The 25,287-nt window shown below is 40.2% G+C and overlaps 1 protein-coding gene across 1 annotated transcript in view; it reads right to left on the minus strand.

Annotated features, from left to right (window-relative positions):
* Nucleotides 1–24,120, minus strand: part of LOC150081975 (allene oxide synthase-lipoxygenase protein-like) — a 117,687-nt gene extending 93,567 nt beyond the window's left edge. Inside the window, exon 1 of the mRNA XM_090379874.1 lies at nt 23,507–24,120. Within this exon, the coding sequence (XP_090236000.1) occupies nt 23,507–23,998 (492 nt within the window). The 5' untranslated portion in view covers nt 23,999–24,120. The remainder of the gene's footprint in view (nt 1–23,506) is intronic.
* Nucleotides 24,121–25,287: the final 1,167 nt, after the last annotated feature.

The following is a 25,287-nucleotide window of genomic DNA, read 5'->3' on the forward strand; positions in this document are numbered from 1 at the left end:
GCCACTGGACCCCTGTTGAGGTCCAACGTTGCCCCACTTTCGCCCCATGTAGAATTAAGTTACTCTGGCAGGTCCTGCCGTTTAATTTCCTGAGATTTCGGCGGCTAGGTCCTAAAAAAAAAAAAAAAAAAAATGTTGAAAATATACATATCCATGCAGTTGTAATTACTTTGAATGTTTACATACAGCGCGTAGTGTGCATACATTCATTCATACGGCAGGAGTAGAGCAATGCGTGTGATACTTAAGCGGAGACTGGGCGAAGATTATTTTTGGACTAGATTAAATTTAGTGTTTAGGGCGTTCGCATCGTTTATAGATAGTGGGGGAGGGGAGGCAGAAGGCTGGGTGTAAAGGTAGAAGAAGAGGGCGACAGAGTAGATGTCCCCCAGGTGGTCAGTGAGGCATGCCCATGCCCCATCAGAAGGAAAAGGAGGATCGGTAGGGGACAGGGTGTCTCTCCCCCTCCCGTCTGAGTTTGGGTTTAAAGCAAATTGAGTCAGGTGCTCGATTTTGTTCGCCAATATGGCTTGGTGGCAGCGAAGCTGCACAGTCCAGGTCGATGTGTTCCTTTGACATCCAGGGTTCAGGTCATTCATTCGGTTATAAGCCGTGTCCTTTATTCTTAGTAAAGTCGGTTTCCTTGTAGGTTCCACCGATGCAGCGGTCATAACACCTAGTCGTTATGTTGGGGAATTTGGCGGCCAAAGGAGCACACAAAATGCTTGGACATGATCCTAGAACCATTCCTGCACAATGCGGGCCTTGTGATACGTTGTCTTGAGGGTCTAACGGCTCGTTTAAAGCATCCAGTGCCATCTCGACACACCGCGTAGATATGAAGTATGTTGAGGGTCTAACGGCTCGTGGGATTTCTCCCATCTCCGCGAATATTCTATGTATCGGAGACAGTACCCTGTCAGAGCCAGAGATTTAGAAGTGGTTGGGTCATGTGTAGTGTTATATGTTGTGCCCATTGTTTATCCGACTTATTGGTCGCCAAGCCCCTAATGGAACCCGACGTTGGCCACACCTCGCTACGTGAAGGCCAGCCTGGTGTTACCAGTGAAACAATTTTACTCTGACAGGTCCTGCAACTTACTTTCCTGGGATTTTAGTGGCTAGAACCTAAAATAAAATTGGAACGAGTACGGTTGATTTTAGATCAGCTACATTAAGGCGCTAACATGGTGTTTGACGCTGAAGGCCTGTTTATGAAGTGCCTAAAAGGTCGGGCGAATTTTTTTTTTTGTGTATTTTAAATTTGGACGTATGGGGCTGTGCAAGAGAAAGTGTTGGGAGGGGAGAGTGAAGACTGGGGGGTGAAATAGGAAGAAGAAAGTAGATAGGGTAGGTGACCCCCTATTATTCAGTGAGGCATGCCCATGCCCCATCAGAGGGAAGGAATGGTGTGGCAGAGGAGAAAAAGAGTTGCACCCCACAAGAGAGTGCATAGCCTTGAGCCGATATGGCCCCGTCAAAGCGGCAACTTGGAGTTTCCATGCAGTATGAGATCTTCGTCGATCTTCTCTGTCATCGGTAGTCTTTAATAATCAGTGAATAATAGGGGGTAGGTGACCCCCTATTATTCAGTGAGGCATGCCCATGCCCCATCAGAGGGAAGGAATGGTGTGGCAGAGGAGAAAAAGAGTTGCACCCCACAAGAGAGTGCATAGCCTTGAGCCGATATGGCCCCGTCAAAGCGGCAACTTGGAGTTTCTATGCAGTATGAGATCTTCGTCGATCTTCTCTGTCATCGGTAGTCTTTAATAATCAGTGAATAATAGGGGGTAGGTGACCCCCTATTATTCAGTGAGGCATGCCCATGCCCCATCAGAGGGAAGGAATGGTGTGGCAGAGGAGAAAAAGAGTTGCACCCCACAAGAGAGTGCATAGCCTTGAGCCGATATGGCCCCGTCAAAGCGGCAACTTGGAGTTTCTATGCAGTATGAGATCTTCGTCGATCTTCTCTGTCATCGGTAGTCTTTAATAATCAGGTTTGTCCTCCTCAGCTATGAACACTGGTCAGTTATCAATGGCTGTGGTTCTCTTCATCATGGGAAGATCCGCATCTGTCTCCATTGGGTTATTCTTCCGTTCGCTAGGTACGAGGGTGATTCAATAAAGAATCTCCCTGACCTAGCTGCAGAGGTGCTAGCCTGTTGATTCTTGGCACAGATTTTAGTTCTTTACATAGCCACCGTGCAGATTTACACATTTTTCCCATCGATGGATGAGACTACGGATATCGTTTTTGTAGAAATTGTGGGTGAGGTTGGTATTGAACCATGACTCTGTTGCACGGATACCGTTTTTGTAGAAGTGGTGAGGTTGGTCTTTGAACCATGACTCTCGTCGTCAGGGAAGTGGGTCCCCGGAAAAAATGATTTGAGGAATGGAAACAAGAAGTCCGATGGTGCAAGATCGGGGCAGCCACAAGTGGCCGCTTGTGTTGTTTTCAGAAGTTTGAACTGGGGCATTGTCTTGAAGCATTCTCACACCTTTGGACAGCATGCCACGATTACATGTTTTGATTTCCTCCTGTAATTTTGTAAATAAGTTGGCATAATAGACACCTGTAATTGTTCTACCTTTCGGCAGGTAATCAGTCATTATTACCCCTTTCTCATCCCAAAACATTGACTCTGCGATATGTGAAAGTAGGTGAGGGCAATTCTTTATTGAAACACCCTCGTATTAGAGATTATTAGTAGTGAGCAGGTTCCTGAGGTCGTTCTCCCTGAGTACTCTCCACGCGTGTTCTTTGTCTCATTTTTTTATCTGTTTCTTCTGTTGATGGCTATCAGTGTTTTACGCCTAGCAAATAGTTTTTGTGCATATTCCTTTAGCATTGTATATTCCTTTTCTCTAGTGAGTCCAGTAGATGTGATTCCAGGTTTTTGGAGAGGTAGTGTATCGCGGTGATCAGTCTGCACTTGAGGTTCTTATAATGTGCTCCCAGCACTCAATCTCCCCACAGGCGCAGCTCGGATCCTCCTCAGTTCTTCGCGCTGTGTCAGCTTGGCTTTAAAGGCCCCGTGTCCAGTCAGTAAATAGGTGGTGTATAAGCCGGGTTGAAACCAAGTTGGGGGAATGGAGTACATCCTGTCAGATGTTCGGAAAGAATTTCCTGGTGATATTTCCCTTGTTTGAGTTGGCCCAGCGCTCCTGCCAAACTTGTATCAGGTGTTGCCACGTAGGGCAAAACTTGGTCCGAAACAATGTGGAGGTGAGGGGGCCCAGTGATGTCAACGAAAGCATCCCCCAAGCCATGATGCCATCACTGCTGGCCAGCTGTGCAGTCTGGATGATATTCAAGTATTATTATTAAAGAAAGCTATTGACTACATTTCAGAACAACATAGCAAGATAACATTCCTGTATAAAAATTAACTGTGAAACTCTGAAAACGTAAACAGTGAAATATATAAATAAAATTAAATGAAATATTTATAATTCGGAGAGAAAAACTTCAGTAAGTTTTACCAGTTTTTCTACAAGGAACAGTTGATGCTTTATCATCAACCCCAAGAATTACATGTTTAGAAAATTTTATATACAGGGTGTCTCAAAAATATTGGTACAAACGTTTAGGGGAGATAGGTAACATCTAAAGGAATGTGAATCGCATAGGAACCCATAACCGGAAACGTCACCGTAAGTCGGTACACGGCGCTGTTCATCAGTTCGCGAGAGGAAAAATTTCTGGTTTACTCATTCAAGCAGTAGTCGCCGCACGAAGAGCATGCATCGATATACGAACTGTGAGCTGGCAGACATGCACCTAGTGTATCGATTAGCAGAGTGCAATGGACGAGCCGCTCAACGAATTTATGGAGAACGCTTCCCAGACAGACATGTACTGGACCACGGTTTGTTTGCGCGTGTGCATCAAAATTTGTGTGATTATGCGTCATTTAGAGGTAACAGGAGTAGTGCGGGCAGACCACGTTCGACGCGAACTTCCGCCATGGAAGAAAATGTATTGAATGCCGTCCAGAATAATCCTACTACCAGCACACGTGCCGTTGCCTCTGTTAATATATCTTTATTGCAGGCAGTGATTGGTTACATGATTGCCTGATGCAATAATACCCACAACAGCGACAATGCTAGGGGTTTAACATTAAATAACTTATACAAGAAAAATTACTTAAAACATATATTAGGACATACAACGTATAATTACATATTTTACATATAAAATTAATATTAACATGTGAAATGAAGACACATGAAAGGACGATGACAGTCACTCGGTTGAAGACGAAAGCTGGTCCCTGATGATGCGTCTTCTGTACGATTTGTCCTCTATGAACTTTTTGTAGTCCACATCCATCTCCTGGACATTGTGGAGCATCTCCATGGGCAGGAATCTATCCCCTATTCTGAACCTCCACGCCACAGACTGCAGAGAGGGGAGGGCTCTTAAGGGTTTTGGGGGGATCCTCCAATTGCACATCTGCCAAAAATTTGGCGTATTGACTTCACCCGCTATCATTTTAATTGACACAAGCAAGCGGAGGGCAAATATCCGTTTGGAGACTTTTCTGTAATTTAGAAGTTGGGTGATATCTGAAGTATGTATGAGTGGTGGCAGTTTATGCTTGAAGAGGATCCACCGAAGAAGCCAGTACTCATTAGATGCCATTGCATCTGATGAGTACTGGCTCAGATGCTGTCTTAGGAGTGTCTCGTTGCAGTGTACAGCGTGTCTGGAACTACGATTCCTTACACCCCTTTCATCTCCAGTTACTGCTCCCCCAAGATCATCCTGCACGTGTTGCTTTTGCGCAGTGGTTTCTCCAAGAAAGTGTTCAAGGCTTGAATTTTCTAGCCTATGTTTTGGTCACCGATGAGGCTTATTTTACTCGTGAAGGCTTATTTAATCAGCACAATGCTCATGTGTCGGTTCACGACAACCACACGGTGTGCGCCCCCATGCGGCACAACATCGCTTCGCAATAAATGTGTTGGCAGGTATGGTCGGTGACTGCTTAGTCGGCCCATACCTGTTAGCATCCCTCATGAACTCCGCTAAATATCGGATCTTTCTTGAACAAGTTCTACCAGGATTACTGGACGATGTTCCAGCAAATGTGAGAGACGCAACATTTGGTTTCAACAGGACGGGGCCCCTGTCCATTATGGAAGGTGTGTTCGTGACCATTTTAACAGGCGTTTTGGGCGTCGATGGATTGGCCATAGTGGACCCGTTGCCTGGCCCCCACGCTCACCTGATTTATCGAGCCTTGATTTCTTTCTGTGTGTGGGGGGGGGGGGGTCCTCAAATCTATCGTGTATGAATCGCCTGTGGAGACGTAAATGGATATCGTGGCGAGACTCGTCTGCGCTGCTGCTACTGTCAAAGAATCTCCATGTAGCTGTTGTAACATCATGAAATGCATCCATCTCGTACTCCATTGTTAATATTATGTCATATAAATGTTTGCCACCAATTACTGTCTTGTGTCATTTCTGCTTCTTGTGCCTCTGCTACTACTTTCCCGTGACGTTTCCGGTTATGGGTTCCTATGCGATTCACATTCCTTTAGATGTTACCTATCTCCCCTAAACGTTTGTACCAATATTTTTGAGACACCCTGTATATGCAGTGATTTTTACTAATATAAAATAACACTGAGAATATAATATAATATTTACTAGTACTAATACTAACACTAGGTGGCAGATGACTCTTCAACCGATGCAATACTACTACTTTGCTTATTGGAGGCTTGAAGTGGTGAAATCCATGTTTAATCTCTAGAGCAAAGTTTCCGTGATCCCTCCCCGCCTTCTCACTTAACCCATGTTCGGCACTACTAGTACTAATACCAACTAGTACCCTGATCATACTAATATAAAATAGCATTAATAATACAATAGTATAAAATAATACTAATAGGCACCTACTACACTATTCTACTACCACCACTTTGTTTATTGGAGACTGAAGTGCTAAAACTCATGTTTAAACATCAGAGCAAAATTTCCGGTATCCCTTCCCTCCCCATCTCCTTCAACCCATGGTCGGTACTAAGTACTATGGGTTTTGATACCTTTCGTGTTTGGGGATTTCATAAAAAAAAAAATAAGAGATGTAACTGTTATTTCTTATTGGGAAATAATTATTAGCTACTCATATCTCTGATTTTATAGTACTGGCGATTCTGTGCTTCTTATTGAGATGTTAAGAAGAAAGAAATACATGGGTATTTGAAAGTGCTAAGTTATTTACAGAGTTTAATAACTCAGCATATATTCTGAGCAATTGTAACATTTCCGGATTCTATTTTGAATTCTGCTATCAGCAAATGCGGAACTGTGCATTTGCTAATGGCAGAATTAGAATAGTGTTTAACCAGCAGTCCTGAATGATAGCATATTTATCACTTCGATTTCTTTATATAACAGTGCGCAACAGGGAAAATTAATTACGTTTAAATATTTCCATCGTACTCTCTTGTTGTGTGTGTTCCTCTTGCACGCTCAATTCATGCGGTTTAAAAAAATCAGAAATATGGCATACGAGAGTCGCTTACACATCAATGATTTCCACTTCATTTTGATTTCGTCTCTCGTACCTCACGATAGGTTGTGTCCCGATGTAACTTTGTTAAAATGTAGTTTATTTTATTGTAAGTTTTCTTTGTTATGATCTGAATTTCACTGCAATGCTGGCCATTGTTTTGCTTTTGTACCATTCCTTGATAAGCTCGCGCAATAATTTTTCGGGAACCTCCTTCCGCTATGCCGTAGCAGAAAATTGTAGGGCTCACAAAAAACAAACTGAGATTAGAGGGTCCTTCTTTAAGAGTAAAGATTGGGCTCTCTCACTACTTATGAGTTCCCTAGAATGAGGAGTCTGAGGAGTGGGGGGGGAATTCTTCCGTTATGTTGGTGAACGAAAGTGTTTTCTGTACGTTGGGTTATCCTAACTCTAATACGATATAACGAGGCAAGTGTAGGATGTTTTCATAGTCAGTCCTCTGCATAAAATTTTAAACAAAGTACCCGAAAATGGAAGCATATCGGCTGCCTGTAACTCTACTACTATGTTAGACCAGTACAGCAGATAAAAAAATCAAAACTTTTAAAAGCTTTTTGCTCCGTAGCCATCAGCTGCACCTTACTTAATTTTTGAGAAAACAGTATAGCTTTGTAGAATACTGCTTGGGACATAGGCCGATTTAAAAAGATTTTTAAGCCCGACAGCTTAAAAAGTTTTTTTTTTTAATCAAAGTGCGGTGTTTGATAGATTGTCCATATCAAGTCTTATACACAACACATTCTTGGAGCATACATATCCGCAGAAGGAAGAAAAAGAAAGGAGGGATAATACAAGGATTTAAAGCAACTTGGGCATAGATAGCTGTCAGCAGTACACAGGGGTGTTCTTCAGTGTGACGCGATATCTTAACTCTGTTTCGTGACCATCCACCCAAACCTTGTGTCACTTGCATTACATAAAGTCCAAGGATCCTTACCTAAGACTAAAGATAAACCAGCCGGTTGCCTGTTTTTCGGGGAACTTTTATTTGCATCTTTCACAACGTGGCCGAGTTAGGCCACGATATGAAACAAGCCGATAAAAGTAAGAATCAAACTGAGAGGGGATTTGAAACCAGACCTTTCCAAACGGTGCGCGAGAACTTCGATCACAACCACTGTGCTGTCCGCGAGCGCTTAAAATAACTTCAAGGAAGTTATAAATCTTCGCAAAACTATTTGCAGGCCGATTAGTTGCTCGAGTGACAGATTGAACATATCATTGCAGGACCACTAATTACCGGGCGTGGTGAAGATGACGCGAGTCTTCCTCTACGCTGCTGCTTAAACAACCTGACATATTACTTTGCCAAATGTAACAACCTAGTTAGCTTCAACACATTTGGACCGTGTTGAAAGTATATTTTGATTCTTGACTGTACGCTATCAATTCTTTCGAATAGCCACTCAATGTCACAATTTCAGGACATTATTAATTCGATGGCAATATAAATAAAAGAAAAACACTTAGGCTTCACGACAATAAAACATATTTTAAAATATCATTAAAAAGTTATGTCAAGCTGAACGGTTTTTTTTTTTGGAAATATAATCCGAAATATTTTTATTAGTACAGTACTTCTTACCGATTACTTCTCCAGCACTGCATTTGGGATCTATTCGGATAGATTCTGTGAGGATAGGAAGTACAGAAGGCAAATCCTGAAGGGCACCTAAGCTATGTTACAATTTTAACCCTATCTGCTAACATGACGATTTAACATTGCACGTCTGAGTTATAATTACCAGTGTCATCTGATGACCTTTGGGACTAAGCTCCCTATCCCAAACCCTTCCTTAACTATCTATAGGGCCCTCTACCCACTAGTGGTTTCGTACTCTTGCTCGCCTGGGGACATCCCCTGTATGCCTCCCTCCTTTCGTTCCCCTTTACATCCGTTCGAGCCCGTGCCCACCAAATACGGAGGATGCGGAAAGGTCAGGGAATGACCACCGCATACCCCCGGAGCAATATGGCCTTAGTTGCTAATGCTCCTAAAAACCAAAAAACAAACAAATCCCCTTTACATCCAACTCTTTTCCTGTACTATTTCTTTATCTGGGCTCTCTCGCTCCTTGCTTTGCCGGAAGGGAGGCTCCATCAGACGTCCCGGTTCGGCTCCTCGTGCCGTGGACGGATGCTGGGAGGTGCTCTCCTTGATGATCGTGCCTCCCAGTAACTAAGTGGTCAGATGAACAACACAAACAACAGTTCAACAACTGTTGTTTGTGTTGTTCATCTGACCACAAACAACAGTTCAACAGCTCGCAGTACCCAACACAACTCTCACTCATCTGGTTTTGCAGTCTTGCATCTTCACACGCCACCAAGTTCGGGTTTGTGGGAACCACTGGCACCGCATTACAAACACACACTGTGTTCAAGTCACTTAACAGTTGAGTGAACATTAGTAGGCAGCACTAAACTATGTTACACTGGATTAGCAATGGCATATGATGGCCTTTTGTGTTTTTATCTGATGTGATTGCTAATCCAGGGAATTTGTTGGTAGGGTATGGAGAACCGTGTTCCCAACAAATTCTCTGTTTCATACTATGTAATAGAAAGTTTTATTTAAATGTCTTGTAGTTATACTTTGCGTATGCCCAGCCCAATGTTCAGCGTAGTGTATCTAATAGTTGTACAGCCCTCCTGTCCAGATAGTTGGGTGTTAGTGGCGCGCCTTACAGATAATAATACTCTTTGTAGTGTATTTTACTGGTGCTGCTTGAGCGAGTGGATAATTTTTTTCTCTCTCTCTGGAACGTATACAGTATAACTATGTAATTCAGTAGCCTCAATAAACTGAGCTCGATAACTGCTGTTGTTTATCTTTAAAAATAAATTCGAGTGAAGTTTAAGTATACTTCTGTATCTAAACAGAAGTAGACATTAATAGTTGTTATTCTATTGCGCTGAGTGTGAACTTGTACAGTATTTATTCATTATTATTATTTTTTTACGGACTCAAAAGAAACCTAGTTTTGAGCCTTAGTTATTAAATCATCGTCAGAACACGAACTGTCCTCATTGGATTTTTGAGTTTTCTAAATACTTAAAACTCCAATTGATGACATCTGAAAATAACCAAGGATTGTAATGGATCAACAGTCCTCGTTGGTTCTGTCTTAAGCGCTTTTCTTTTTGTCCTTTTATTTATAAAATATTTCTTAAATGTCGTTCATGGCTGCAATATTGTGAATATTCTTACCAGTGACAAATAATTAGGAATGCCTCCTGTCAGCCACTGGCGTAAAATTAACACGATGTGGGATAAAAATTTAATTCCGTTTTTCAATATGGAATTGATGGTTCAACGGTCTTTAAGAAAATCTAAAACAATAGCAACTATTCATTTTTACATATTAATTGAATGGATAAATCTCTAACGGGGGAAGCCTGGGGATCGAAAATCTAGGATTGCCCTACTGAGTTTCGACCGGTTTCACGTAGCGAGGAAATGGTTCAAATAAAAAAAAAATAAATAAAAATAGTGTGAAAAAATGTTTTTATTTCAGTTTTAGAGTTAAAATACCTTCAAGATTTGAAATGCTTTTCCTTCCCCGAAGTAAAATAAGAGTTGGGGAAGGACTGGCGTTTCCCTTCGTTAACGCCACTGATTCAGACCGTTATATCACCAAGAAGTGGAGGAGAAGAAAGTAATTTATGTATAATATGTAGATTTCTTTTTATGGCAACAAAAATAGTTGTGCGATTATTCTTCTGGTAACCTGTTAGTCAACACTAAAGAAGATGACTTTTAGTGTTGAATAACATTTATAAAATTCTAAGAAGACAAAAAATCTGCTCGTTCTTTATAACATTGTACCATCAGCTGTCACTTCCTTTCTCAGAGAGGCTTCTTGGGGCAGCCTTGAAAATACCGGTCTGACGGTCTTGTGAGAAAAGTTTTTTTCGCAGCGTTAGGTATAAGTATATATTTTATATCATCAGTATTCTTCCAGCAACAGAAAAAGGGAGGAGGACTTTATGATACAAATCGGGTTGATATAAAAGCCTCTTTGAACGATGAAGGGTAACAGCCACGAAGAAGACAAACTAAGTCCAGTTCTAGCCAAGGACACTTGGAAAAAACAAAGCAAAGATTTGTATTTATGGAGTGGCAGGAATGTATTCAGTGTTGGCACGATATGCATGTTGTTCTTTGTGTCAAATATTTTTAGCATTTTGAAGTAGCATAAATGTTTTTATAGTATTAAAATCATAATGGCTTCTTTGGAAGATTTCATTCAGTCTTACGACGCGCAGAAAACGTTACTATGACACTTAAAAGTAATGCCCAATGGCAATTTCGCAGCCTTTGTGGCGAAGACAGGAAAAACTCCATTGAGGTGAAGTAAAGTGTGTTTAGAGTCTAATGGCACCAGGGGTTCCCCCATCCCCGCGTAGTCTACATTGTCGTGTGTTACAGTACGCTGTAAAGGCCAGAGATTTAAAAGTGTATGGATATTGTTGAGTGTAGTGTCGTGTACCGTTGTTCATCTGGCCATTTAGCCGCTGCACCCCTACTGAGGCCCAACGTTGCCCACATTATAAGCCCAGTGGAGGCAATCCAGGTATACCAGTATTTTCAAATAAGTACTCTGGCAGGTCCTGCCACCTAATTTTCTGAGGTTTCAGTGGCTAGGACCTTAAAAAAAATGGGGAGGGGGCGCTAGAGGTTGGGTCAGACCAAAGGAGTTTTAAGTTATACAGTGTGGAATTAAGAATTTTGGGTGTAGGGCTAAAATAATTTCGACATGGGATGAACGCTAGAGGGGGAAGGGTAGGCTAGGGGGTGGGAGACAGAAGTATAGGGTCGACAGAGTAGATGACCCCGAAATCAGTGAGGCAGGCCTGTGCCCCACCAGAAGGAAAGAGGGGGCAAAAAGGGGAGAATAGGGCCGTGCAAGGGAGCACGGGTTCAGGATCGCCACATGGCGTTGGCAGCAATGCTGCGTGAAGTCATAGTTGGTAGAGTCCAGTACGAGAAGGTAAAATTCGAGTAGTGTCAATCCTGGGATAGACAGGTCTCGTCCAGGTAGTGGAGTCATTTCAGTGGTGAGTCAAACTTGGTGAAAGGTGAAGCCGGAACGGCAGTCATGGTAGATGGAGGTGATGTTGAGGCTGCATTGTAAAGGCACGATTATTGTACAGATTGAAGGTCTTCACGGAGATTGTAGTACGCTGAAGCAAGTAGTGGTCTTGACACATGGCTGGTTAGGCCGTATCATTGTCTGGTTGAGGTTGTGGCAGGGTTTTCCACCTCGCGAAGAGGCCCTGAGCAAAGTTAGAAAAGGCTGTATTAGGTGTGGTGGTCTTCCAGGAGATGTTGCTCCTGGTCTCTCAGGATGAAATGGATATACTCCTGCCGGAGATATTCAGTTTCTGCGGAGGGGGGCAGGATCGCCTGGCCCATTGGAATGCACGCCTCTTTTTGTTTACTTCGCGTCTGAGGGCCTGAAGCTCTCGTGACCACCAAGGGACTGCCCCCAGGGATGGGGTTTTCCCGTTTTATTTGCAGCGTTCGTAATTATGTCCGTGACCTTGCGCTGATGGGAGTCTGGATGCTGGTCTTGCTGTTCTTGGTTTGTAGGCGCAGTAGGCGCCTCCGTATCCAGGTGGGCAGGAGCAGCAGTGCGTAGCACATGCTTCTTGATTAGACCGGGGTTCGAGCCTGTGACCACCAAATACGGAGGATTCGGAAAGGTCAGGGAATGACCACCGTACATCCCCGGAGCAATATGGCCTTAGTTGCTAATGCTCCTAAAAACCAAATAACTAACTAACTAATTGTAGGCGCAGTATCCCGTCGATGAGTGTTTCTTTGAACAGGTTCCAGTCAGCTTTGTTCAAAGCATATGTGTTGCTTCTGTTCTGAGCATTGTAGACTGAGTGATCGATCTGTACATATGGTCAGTGGCGGTCACTCTTTGAAACCAAATGTGATTAAATGAAAAAAAAAAGAAGTTTGGGACCCATTGCCCTATGCACACGCCACCTTTACCTATAGTTGGTCAGTTTTGGGATCCTATCCCAACACTGACCAACTATTAGACGGGACGCTGTCGCGGACCTGACGAAGCCGAAACTTTGCTGCATAAAAAAGTGGAAAGTGTGTTCGTGTCTAACGGCACCAGGGGTTCCCCCCATCTCCGCGTTGCTTTCATTGTGGGTGTAACAGTTCACTGTAAAGGCCACAGATTTAAAAGTGAACTTTGCTGCATACTGAGCTGGCTTCCTTGTTCGGCCCTTTCTTTTCCCTCAGTGGGGCATGGGCATACCCCACTGATTCCACCTGGGGTCGTCTTCCCTATTGGCCTCATTCTTCTGTCTTTATCCCCCCCAATCTTCATTCTCCTCACCCTACTCTTTCTGTACACAAGCGAAAGCCCCACACGTAAAAAATAACCATATCTAAATTACACTATTCGCCCACCATTTTGGCTTTTCCATTCTAGCGCAATATCCCCAAGCAATTTTTTTTAGGTCCTAGCCACTGAAATCTCAGGAAACTAGGTGGCAGGACCTGTCAGAGTGCAAATTTAAACTAGTGGTTACCTGGTCTGCCTCCACAGGGTGAAGTGCGGGCAACATTGGGCCTCAGCAGGGATCCAGCGGCTAAATGACCAGAGGAACAATGGAACATAACATTACACACTCACGTGATCCACACACTTTTAAATCTCTGGCCTTCCCAGTGAACTGGTACACTCACAATGAAAGCAACGCGGAGATGGCGGGAACCCCTGGTGCCGTTAGACACTTAACAAGCTTTTCCACCTTTATCTATCGTAGTTTGAAGATACAGACAAGAAACCAATTGCTAAGGTAAATAGGTTGATATGTAAATTGAAAAGCACAGTGGTATTCAACCGGTACTACACTTACTCCTGTGGATACGCGAGTTTTCTCTCAAGCGGATAGGGTGGTATACGAAATCGGCTTAGTTGAAAAATCATCTTTAAATCTTGAATATCTGTATGATAAATTTATTTCTGTTGAATTTTCAGCCCTCATCAGTATTAAAAGACGTATTATCTGGAAAATGTATTTAGGAGACATTAATTTAATAGAAAGAAAATATAATGGTGGTACAATAATGTTCTTCGAAAAAATTGAAAGGGAGTACGCCAAAAAACAAAAAGGGGAAAAAAGTGGAATAAAGTGGCTTAGCGTCCTGTATGTTGTTGTTTGGTTTTTAGGAGCATTAGCAACTAAGGCCATACTGCTCCGGGAATATGCGGTGGTCATTCCCTGACCTTTCCGCATCCTCCGTATTTGGTGGTGACGGGCTCGAACTCCGGGCTAATCAAGAAGCGTGTGCTATGCACTGCTACTCCTTCCCACCTGGCTACTGAAGCGCCAGCGTCCTGTAGCCCCGCTGTGCATTTACAGACAGTATTGAGTTCTTTACTTTAATTAGGCAAAAAGCGTCAAACTTAGCACTCTGAAGTTTGATGCTTTTTGATTGTTTTTTCTGTTGAAAACGAGTGTCTCTCATGGTGAGCACATTTTTACCAACGGTTGGAATCGGTCCAGTGGAAGAAGTCGTTTCATAGCCGAGCCGAGTTAATCTTGCAATACATATCTTGTAAATTCATATGGCCTTCTCCAACCTTCCCGGAGTGCAAAGAGAAAAGTAATTTTGGTGTCGCCGTCTGAATTTAGCGATTTCTTGGAAGCATCTTGCACTTCGTTATGTGGTCACTTGGCAATATTTCTCTTACATATTGGCTGTGTTTTCATTTGAACAGTCGCCAAACTTGTAACAAAGTCAGCAGTGCTGGTTCAGTGCAAGAAAAACATTTGGCGTGCGCCTTCTTTTCGCGTGTAAAAATCAGTGATATTTTTAAATAACAAACATAAACAGTACTATTGTGAAAATGGAAGTTCTTTTCATTTTCACAATCCTTGAGAATGGCATAATGGTTATAACCACCGTTTTCGCCACATAGTCTGGAAAACATCTGGGTTCAAATCTGGTCGATGACGTGAAATTTTGTGGGCATTTTTCACACGCTGGCTGAGTTGTCTCAGGTGATGAAAGCAAGATTTTTTTTTTTGTTTTTGTTCCTCTCTCTCCTTGAATCCCGGATTTTTTCGTCCCTCTAAACAGACCACAGACAATACCATACCCATGGGTGGATAAGTGTGTTCTTTCGGGTAACTCTAATATGAAAGTATTTTTTTTTATTTTCACAATAAATAATTAAATATGTACAAAAGTATAACGAGAGGATTTGTTGTTCATTTGTAATCTTATTAAATCAAAAGTTTTCTGACCTTGACTTACGTTTGAGAAAGGAAGCAATTATTTTAAAAAAGATTTTGATCTTTTAAAATTATATATTTTTTATTCGATTAGCTAAGGAATTAGCAATGTCTTATTCAGTGTAAATGAGTGCTAAAACCGCTGAAACTCTCTTGAGTCGTGGGCCGATTTTTTTTTTTTTTTTTTGACAGGAATATAAATTTGCCTACAACTTATTTCTGTAAATTCTCAAACACCAATTTTCCCTTTTATTTTCAAACAGTGGGGAAGAAGTATCCTCTTAGGTAATAACATTCATTAGTTTCATGCGAATCATTTTTCGGATTACGTTAAAACATTCGTATATACACTGGGTTGGCTTTGCATTAGCAACCCCCCCCCCCTCCTATGTATGAATGAACTGGTGTGTGACGCTGGTGTAGGCTGAAAGTCCAGAGTGGCTGGTTGTAGTTCGCACACGTGGTAATCAGCTTTTTTTAATGTATATGAGGAAGAATGGGTGGGCGTCGAGACCTTTCCGACTTCTAACGTGGAATGATTGTGGGAGGCAGTATGTGCATGTGCCATCATCTCGACAACAGCCAACATGATTAAGTGCTCCCGTTCTGTGGTGTCACGAATCGACCGCGACTGGCTGAACAGCGGTCGAACAACCAGCCAAAGGTCACACGTAGGACTGTCATTTGTGGTCGACGCCCTTGGTGAGCGTCGTGTGTCTCGCTTGTAACACAGCAGTGACGTAGCGGAGAGCCCAGAGAAGGAAGAATGGGGGAAAAAAATAAAGTTTTTGTTGAAGAGGAGCGCAGGGGTAAAGAACTTGAGAAGGGGTTACAGTTATCTCCTCTTTAGTTTCACCCGCCTCTTGACGGAACTGAAGAGGAGATAGTAGAGGGTGGAATTTCACAAAAGTTGTGAGAAGGACCAAGTCATAGGGCATCCTGGTTATTTCCGACTCTACTATGCTGATAGAATGGGCATTCAAGAATCACCAGGAATGAACTGGTTGACCATGCAGCGTAGATGAGTTACAAAACAAACTAGATACGGTCATTACCAACCAGGACCTTTTAAAACAGCAAACGTGCTGGCTGATATATGCTATTAACTCCCTGCGTCATCTAGTACCGCAGGCCGAGATAAGATACCTCATTTCATAATTAAGTGCCTTAGCCCCTACATCGTAGATGCATTGCTCTCAATCTACAACACTGTTCTTTCCACACGAGTTTTCTCTGCTTAATGGAATGAATACTCTGTGAGTCCACTGCCTAAGGTTAAGCGCCAACAAGCACACATCAATTCTTTAGGCCTCCGAATTAGCTATTGTGTACGCCGATATTGAAGCTGCTTTTGACAGTCTAGACTTCACAACCCTTCTCAGCCTTCTGCAATTATTCTTCAGGTTTAATGGAGATTTCTTCACCGCCTTATTGAGGAATAGAAGTGTCCACCTCACAATAAAGAAGATCCACTTTACAAGGAAAATCAATGCAGGAGTCTTACAAGGTGGCGTCCTGTCTGGCCTTCTTTTCTCAGCCATTCTAATTCCTTTCATGCGCCCCCGTGATGATGCTCTAATATATGCCAATGATATAAAGTTTCTTACCTTAATCCTACCGTCTGCAAACCCAACGGCAATTACGTCTTCAATCACAGAGAACTTGACCGCTCTTTCGACTTACTTGAAGATGTTTGGATTAAACCTTAACCCTTCAAAATCTGCAGTAATGATTTACTCATTGAAAAAGCAACCATCAGTTTTTGGTACTCTCATCCCAGTGGTTACCTGCCATAAGGACCTCAGTGTCTATTTTGATCAGAAGCTGAAATTTAATGTTCACACAGAATACCTCCGGAAGCGATTTAACACCCTACGCTGGAGAGCGAAGCAACACTTACTTCATTCCAACGATGCCACAACCACTACCAGATATCTTCGAACTGGTTATTTTATCCGGTTATTTTATACGCTGCTGAAATTTGGGCATCTGCGTCGCCCTCACTTCAAAACCGGTGTTCTCGTGTGAATACTGGACCCTGAAATGGGCCACATATAAACATCGCCGACCCCCTCAATTGAGAACAACTGACATGGCTAAGCAGCTAAATGTAACCAGGCTCCCGAGGTTAATTGACAGCAGGCATTTAATGACTACATTAAAAATGTACACAGGCGTGATAAATGCCCCAAACATCTGGAATTTCTGTCAGTGGCACAATCCTCTGTCCATCCTTGAGGTCAGACACCACACTAACACTCAAATACAACCGGTTGAAACTGTGTAGTCGGTTCCTACCTACCCAGGCACTCCCCAAAATTCAGGCACTGCTCCGTCTTGGAGTCAACCTACAGAAAATGGCTACCGACTACAAATACCGTCACATGCTCCTCGAGTGGATTACATCTGTGGAATTAATCCAAACTGTGTTACGACCGTTCAGTTCCCCTTTATATTTTCCTATTATTATAATTTCATTTTTACATGTTTAATTTTGTGTAACTCATAATTTCCCATGTAACTGTAATTTTTACCAATTTAATTCATTCATTCATTGTAAAACTTTTCCATAATATAAAACTTCTGGCCATGTCACCGTGATAAGAATTAGTTTCTAGTACTTGTACCATACTTATCAGCAATAAAAAGTTTATTATTAGAAAATAAACAACAAATCCAGCAGTATCTTTCAATAATTGCCATGGGTCAATGTTTATAGGATCAAATTTGTAAACAAATTCTTTTTTTTTTTTTTTTTTGTTAGTTGTTGGCGCATCGGCTTCTGTGGCCATAATGCACCTCCCAAAGTTTTTTTTCTCTCATACCGTAGATGACTTTTGGCCTGGAAATCTAATATCTGGAAAAGCAGGCAGGAAGAAGTTGTCTTCACAGCGGATGTTCTACACGAAGCTGACTGCTTCGTGTAGAACAGGAGCCAACTTAATTTGTGATGCGATCTACCATCTCAAGAATTTCATTGCACATGGTTAAAAAAGTTAATCAACACATATTGAAAAATGTTGTTTATAAATTTTAAAATTAAATGCAAGTCAGAATTCTTATTTTAAATTCATACGTATTTAAAATTTTAATTTATGCAAAGTTTGTCTCTTCACATCTGCCAAGCTTTCAAAATCGGGGGATATACTGTGATAAGGCCAACCGTAAAGAATCTTCTCAAGTCCGAAAGAGTAGAGCGATTCTTTGTTTGTTTCAAATACGAAAAGATCGATTCACATTATGGAACCAAAACAGGAATTTAAAAGTTCGCTGCTTTTTTTTTTTTACATTTGGGTACTTTTCTCGGCAAACGTTATTACCAAAAGTCTTCTTCTGATGATCCGGCTTTTAGGAAGATATCGTATCGCATTGTAATAATTTCATTTTCAGGTAATATTTTCTCCATGCGAAAAATCTCAGCGAATTTTTCTGCAATTTGTTTCGTATCTAAGTCGACTTTAAATGGATAAGAAATACACTGAACAATGTCTAGATCGTATATATGCTATATATACGATTAGCTTAATTTTGAACAACGACTGAACAATGTCTTCAATTGTTTTAAAATCACTGAATCTGGTTTCAAAATTATCCACAACTTTCCCATTTCAGAAACATACTCGCTAATTAAATTCAAAAAAAGGATATTTTAGCAAATGATCTTGCATAATTTTCAAAATGATCGGATTTATTTTCTTTGAGATCCTTAGCCACTGCCAAAAATTGATATTTATATGCAGAAATACTATTATTCATGTCACCCACATTTTTATTTTTTATTTATAATACGAAATTCAGATCACTTCATTTACTGGTAAAATCTGCCAAAGAAGCCAGATCACACAACCACTCCTATCTTGTAGCTGCTGACAATCATCTTCTCTTTGATCAACAATTTTTTTTTAATTTCATTCAGCAAATTTTGAAATCTCTGTTAGAAACTTACGCCGACTCAGTCACCTCACATCTGTGTGTAATATTAGATCTGGTTCATTTTACTCGAGTTGAAAAGTCTCCTTTGGAGAGATAGTCCTCTGATGGAATCCATGATTTTGAAAGCTATGTCCATAACACTTTTAGTATTTAATCTTTTGCTGGCTAACAGTTGTTGTTAGATGATACTGTGGTAACTCAAAAAAAATCTGGGAATTCATCATCCTTTTGGCACGATGCGATGAATCCGTTAAAATGCCCCATCATTGCTTTAGCTCCATCTGTTGTTATTGATATGAGCTTAAATAGTGGTAATTTAATATTTTCAATAAAATTTTTGAATGCGCTAAATATATCAAAACCTCTAGTTCTTTCTTTTAACGAGATCACACCCATCAGTTCTTCTCTAGTGGCAGAATCATCGAAACTGTACGAAAAAAAACCCGAGCAATTGAACTATGTCACTAGCGTCTGTAAATTAAATTAAAAAATTCATCCAGTTGTAAAGAAAAGGATACACAATTAGAAATATGAGCACGCAATTGTTTGCTCACTTTTTCGATGCGTCGCATCACAGTATTTCGAGATAATTGCAGATCTCGAAGAGCACTTTTAATTCATTTTTGTTCTTAAAATTTTCAAAAAGAGAATCTGTTATTTATAAAAATGCGTCTTTGATGAATTGACCATCAGAAAATTGTTTGCATTTTTGCAAGAAGATGACTCACTTTAAATTATGCAACAGTTACTGCTTTAGATTGTAAATTAGGTGTCATGAAGAAATTTTGTTGTTCGAATAATTTGGATTTAATTTATTCTAAGGTCACTATTACGCGGAATATCCGATTGATACGGAAAATCCAACTCCATGGAGTGCGTTGAAGTGTCTTTTTGGGTATAGCCACGGAAGCGTTGGTTATTAAATTAACGTATAAGCACTGTCCAGTTATTAATATGTAAGCTAAATAAGAATTCGAAATATATGCTGTCCATAACGTAACTGCTTGAATTTTCACTAGATAAGCCTAGCGGCAGTGCGGCGACAAGAGTAGTGATGTGTTTCAACCGATTGGGCATAATAATAATAATAATAACATTTAGATTTTGACTAATCTATTTTTTATACATATTTAAAATTATTCGTGATTGATCGAAATTAAAGCCGCGATCGACCTGTTGGCCATCCCCTGGTGTAGAAGATCCGCTGCAGTGTGTCAGTTGCCATACGCAGCTTATAAATAAATTTTCGGTTTATACTCTGGGAGCATCCGTGGCAGCTCAGTCGGCTTGGTACTCCACCGTCTACTTTTCATTTGAAAAGGTCTTGGTTGTTTTCCTGTCTGTAACTGGACGAATTCTCTAGGCTTCTTCAATCGGGATGTTATAAGCCGATCTCAGCGAGTTATTTTGGGTTTTTTTCTGCACAATATGCAAATCGCCCCTGAACGTGTGTTTTGGCTGTATTTATCACCCAGCATGGGAATGGGTTTAAATAGGAGATGACCATGAAAGGAAGAGGAATTGCTTCCCCACCCACAGCTGCGTTGAGAGATGATATTCCTAAAAGAGCGCCGGGCAGCACTTCTTTTGGTAGCTAGCACAAGCAGTATCCCCACCTGTGAAGTGATTAAAATTAAAAATGGTTAAATTTTTTAATTTTAGGTAGTTGCGTCTGCTCATGAAGAGGCGATGGGGATTTGGGTTCCTTTCGACATACCACGAAATGAATGTTCGCATGGGCTCGGCTATTCTTGCTTGATATAATCTTCAAAGTGCATAAAGTATTTAATATAATAAGAAAAGTATCATTTTTGAGTATTTAATGTATACCAAGATAAACAGAATCAGCGGCTATTTGCAATGAAGAATGTGATAAAGTATATAGAGCATCTTCCTGATTAGGACTGAATTAAAAATATAATATTCTGGGTCGCAAAAGAAGATTTATTCACTAGATGAAAGCGCAACAGATATCTTCTTGATAACGGCTACATAACGACCATATTCAGTCACAAAAAGCGATAAAATGCTTGTATGTAGTGTGCTGCAACTTCTGCCCAAACATTCTAATTTAAATACAGTATATAAAATATTTTGTAATATAAATGTATTTCAAATGTACTGTGGCTAATCTTGAATGCTTAGAAATATTAATTTTATATTTCACTGCGCTCACATCTGTGAAGGATGTCAGCAATAGCATTTCATTTCTTTGAGTCTGAATTTTGCCGCCTACAATGACAGCAATTACTCCCTGTGTATTTTAATCATATAATAAGTATAGTATATTAATAAACTAAGCTACATTTATTTCAAAATTTATCTCATGCGTCTCAAATGACAACGCATCTTAAATAACAAAATTAATCACAATGTGTATTCTTTTTATTATATATATTTTACCTCTTTGCGAACAGTGGATGGCTCTTGGCCAAGATTATACGAGAAATTGAATATCAAGTTTTCTCTGAGAAGTGGTTTTAATTGCTGTACAAACCAGTATTTTTTGGTGGTCACGTTACAAGGTGCAGTGGAATTGAGTATCCGAGGTCATAATTATTGAAATTAAGTATAATAATGAAGATGATATATATATATACATGTATAAAAAAAAGTTTAATAAGAGACTGAGTAATGGCAGTTTAGCGCGCTTGTAATGTGACGAGGCAGATGTCGTGTAGGCATGTTATTTTTTTGGAATGGAGTTCAAATAAAATTATGAACATATTTTATTCCTACAAGAAAAACGTGACGTGACCATTAAAACTTAAAAGGTTATCGGTTTTGAATACTCATAACCGTGTATGTGGTGTTTAATTGGTAATTTTATTTAAAATTAACAAATTAATCAGTGTTTAATTAGTTAATTAGTATTTTATTTAGTATTATGATATTAATTAAAAATCTGCATGGTATAACAAAATAAGAAAAGCTTGCATTCCCTCCTAATTTAGTCTAGATCGTTATTCTTACATATTGGAAAAGGCCTGTTTTAACCCAGAGACTGAGGTAGTTTATGGGCTTTTTTTTTTTTTTTCTTTTCACGCTGTGATCAAGCTAGTCGGTTTTTGGGCGAAGGCTTATGATTTCATCTCCCATAACTCGGGTTGTTTCATTCAGTCCAGAGGGAAAACCAACCCAAAAAATACCTGCAGTTACAGACAGAGGAAAGTAACATACGTTATTAAGTTTCACGATAGCGAAAATTTCTAGGTTACTGATAATTTCCCATATTATTAATGCTTTGTCAGGTTTACAATGGAAAAAACATATATCGCAAAAAAAAAAAAAAAAAAAAAATATGAATTAAGGCATATTATGGATATGGAAGCATTCGCTCGAAGAAAAATATTGAAACTTTTAAAAGATACTGCAAAAGAATTCTTTATCACCATCTTTTATCCGTTTTCTATTTGAATGATTTTTTGTAATCCTGAGGTACCCAAATATTATCGATTGCAGTTTAGTTGAATTTTCCTATTAATACTGCAAAAAAAGAAGTTAAATATTATTGATTTGTCCATTTTCAAATAAAATAAAGTAGAAATATTTATATATCAGAGAAGTGCCACAGAATTCGTTTCTACAAATGATTCTTTTGAAATAATGAGTGATATTCATTAGAACTAAATTTCTGTACGAAATGATTTGCGTGAGAAGTTCATTGTGACGATAGTGTACTACTGTGTATATTGGCACCTCATGGCCTCGACTCTTCGCCTAGTTACATATTGATATCTCCACCGAACTACGCTCTTTTCCACCTTTCACTTTCCCTACACCCTCCCCTCTCATTTTTATATATTTATTTTATTTTATTTTTTGCTGGCCACTTAGGGCGGCATTTTGCTGATACGCGCGATGTGACTTTTGTTTTTGTTTGAATGATCACAAACTCATTTAGTCGAGGTCCTCCACGGTACATGCGTAGCGTAGTTGTGGCTCACCTCCTCGCTGTGTAGACGGGCACTGGACATGCTTTCTAAGCGATCGGCTTCCTTGTGACAAAGCGGCCAGATCAACACACATTGCACAAACATAACGTTACACACATTTCTGGCCTTTTGCAAAGTTCTGTATTCATCACAGTGTACCAAGAGGGAGTTGACCTGACGTTCAGGTGCCGCCCCACATAAGATACTATATATGTCTGCATGGCACCTAATGGCCTTAGCTGACTTGACTCCTTACATCCACACATATACACTTTTTAATTTAGTTCAGGATCCATGACACTTCACACCCAAATTGAGTTGTTCACTTTCAATGTTGGTTTCAGATTATCACAGAAAGTCATGGAATGCTCACAATGTGTTTAATATAGATAGTTTAAGATAGTTCTATATATATCTTCTGGGAATTTAATCCAACGTACAAGCATCTGCTACGTGCATCGGGAGGAAAAAGTACCCCGCAAACTGAAATTTTAATATTTCATGAATATTTTTATAGAAGTTATTGAACACTTTGGAATTGAGGGGAGGGTGGATATATCTCTTTCAACCTGTCAGAAGTGAGTTTGCAGAGGAAGGAGGCCATCTATTTTGCACGGCTCTGTGGATTGTATCCAATAGTTTTATATCCCCGAAGAAGTTGTCCATTGCTTACAATTTTTGTGAGGAATGGCTAACTTCTTCGTACTGGAGAGTTATTAATTACCAAATGAAACTGGGATGGAATAACATTTTACACTGTGGAAACTATCAATGGATTCTCAATTCCTTACATGCTGAAGCAAACACTTACCTGAGCAGGACATCCTTCCATATGCACACAATATTGATAGAGACGTCGTTTCCATTTAAGTTCTTCTCTCCTTTGTACCTGATGGTGATCATCCTGAGGCAAGCAGCAGTCGTTTTCCTTGAGAAAGAAACGAAGTTCTGCCGGGATCCAACGGTGGACAGGGAAAGAGTATCGTTGTTGTTTTACGTGGTCCTCAACTTCGATTAGTTCCAAAAACCAAGAGTCTCCAATCCCGAAACTGTCTCGCCACAATTCAAGTCTGATTGGTTGACCAAATCCTTCACCTGAAAACGCTGGGAATGTACACGTACAGCCTCTCTCGTGATCATTGTGGAAAGTGCGGTTGAGTTTAATAACTGGAGTTTTCACATCATTTTCGTCATATACTACCATCCATATATTTGCATCCGTTCCTGCTCCTTTACGATCTCCTGTGGTGACATGAATAGATAGTTCACGGTCCTTCTGAGTACGACCCCAAGTGTTGCCCATGTTTGGAAGGCTCTTTAAAACTTTGTAGACATCAGCGCAATCATTCCTATATAATGCTTCGTTTCAACTAGGATATCTGGACACGTGCTTTTAGTAACACGCACTTCCCGGAAATAAGCACAGGGAACTGCAACACAAGGTGGCAATCCTACCTGTGAAGGGCCTTTCCAGCCATGCCGGACGTGACGCTGTGGATATACTTCCGCGACTATCGTGTGAAAATGTTTCTCAGCAATGGTACGGCAGGAAATAAAAGTAGACATGCGGTGCTGCCCTCTCTTGTGCTAATGGTGAATTAATCCCTTTTTAAAAGTGAAGTTTGCGGAAAGTGAGTTGAATGTACTTACGTTTTCCATTTTTCTTAAAAAAGAACAGAGTGTACAAGCTTTCAAACGTACGGTTGCAAAATTAAAATAAAATAAACCGAATACTTCAGCATTTGAGAAGACAAAGAGGAAAGTGAAACTCAAAGGAAGCCACAAATATGTCATTTGTATTATTATATAAAGGATATAAAATAAGATTTCATCTTATGTGAGATGAATCAAACAATCGGCGAAAATCCTGGAAAACCCTACACGTGGGATTAATTGTATTTTGATTATACTGCATAACAGCATAAGGGCGCTTTTGTACCCAGTGTGTAAAATCCAGCTTTCCCACTCTCAGCACCTATACATATTACAAAAAATGGCTTGACCTTCTGTAACCTTTTGGAGAATAGAAATAGGGCGGCCAGAGGCCTGTGCTACAAAGGGTTGCAGATCCCTTCTTTATATTGGACGGAAATAATAAATAAAACAAATTTAGCCACATTTAATACACCTGAACACTTTGAAAATTTATTAACATCTCAAATTTATATTAATAATATGTCCTTTTAATGTATGAGAAGAAAATGAATTCTACAATTATACTCTCTTCTGGATGTGTTAGGTTAAGCTTATCTGCCTTTTGCCTTTACTTCTAGGACTGACGATTAATGTATTTTTTTTAAAATTTATGTTTTCTTTAGCATCGTTAAATTAATATTACTAAGTTTCTGTAATGATTTACTTTGGACTTGTTTTATAGCTGAAATAAATAAAACCTACTTCGTAATTCTATATACTGTACAAGGAAAGATACAACACTCTCCAGCAGTTACGTGCCGCAGAGAAAGAGTTGGATAAATAACTATAAGGGATGTATTGGGGTAGTAAAAGGAAAAAAAAAATTAACTTATTTCTGTAGTAATGCTAGGAGGGTTTGCAAATGAAATGAGTGAACTTCAGCTTCTGATCAGATTA

This window comes from Mastigoproctus giganteus, chromosome 8 (genome assembly GCF_048544385.1).
Source record: "Mastigoproctus giganteus isolate SK-2022 chromosome 8, ASM4854438v1, whole genome shotgun sequence".
Lineage (NCBI taxonomy): Eukaryota > Metazoa > Arthropoda > Arachnida > Uropygi > Thelyphonidae > Mastigoproctus > Mastigoproctus giganteus.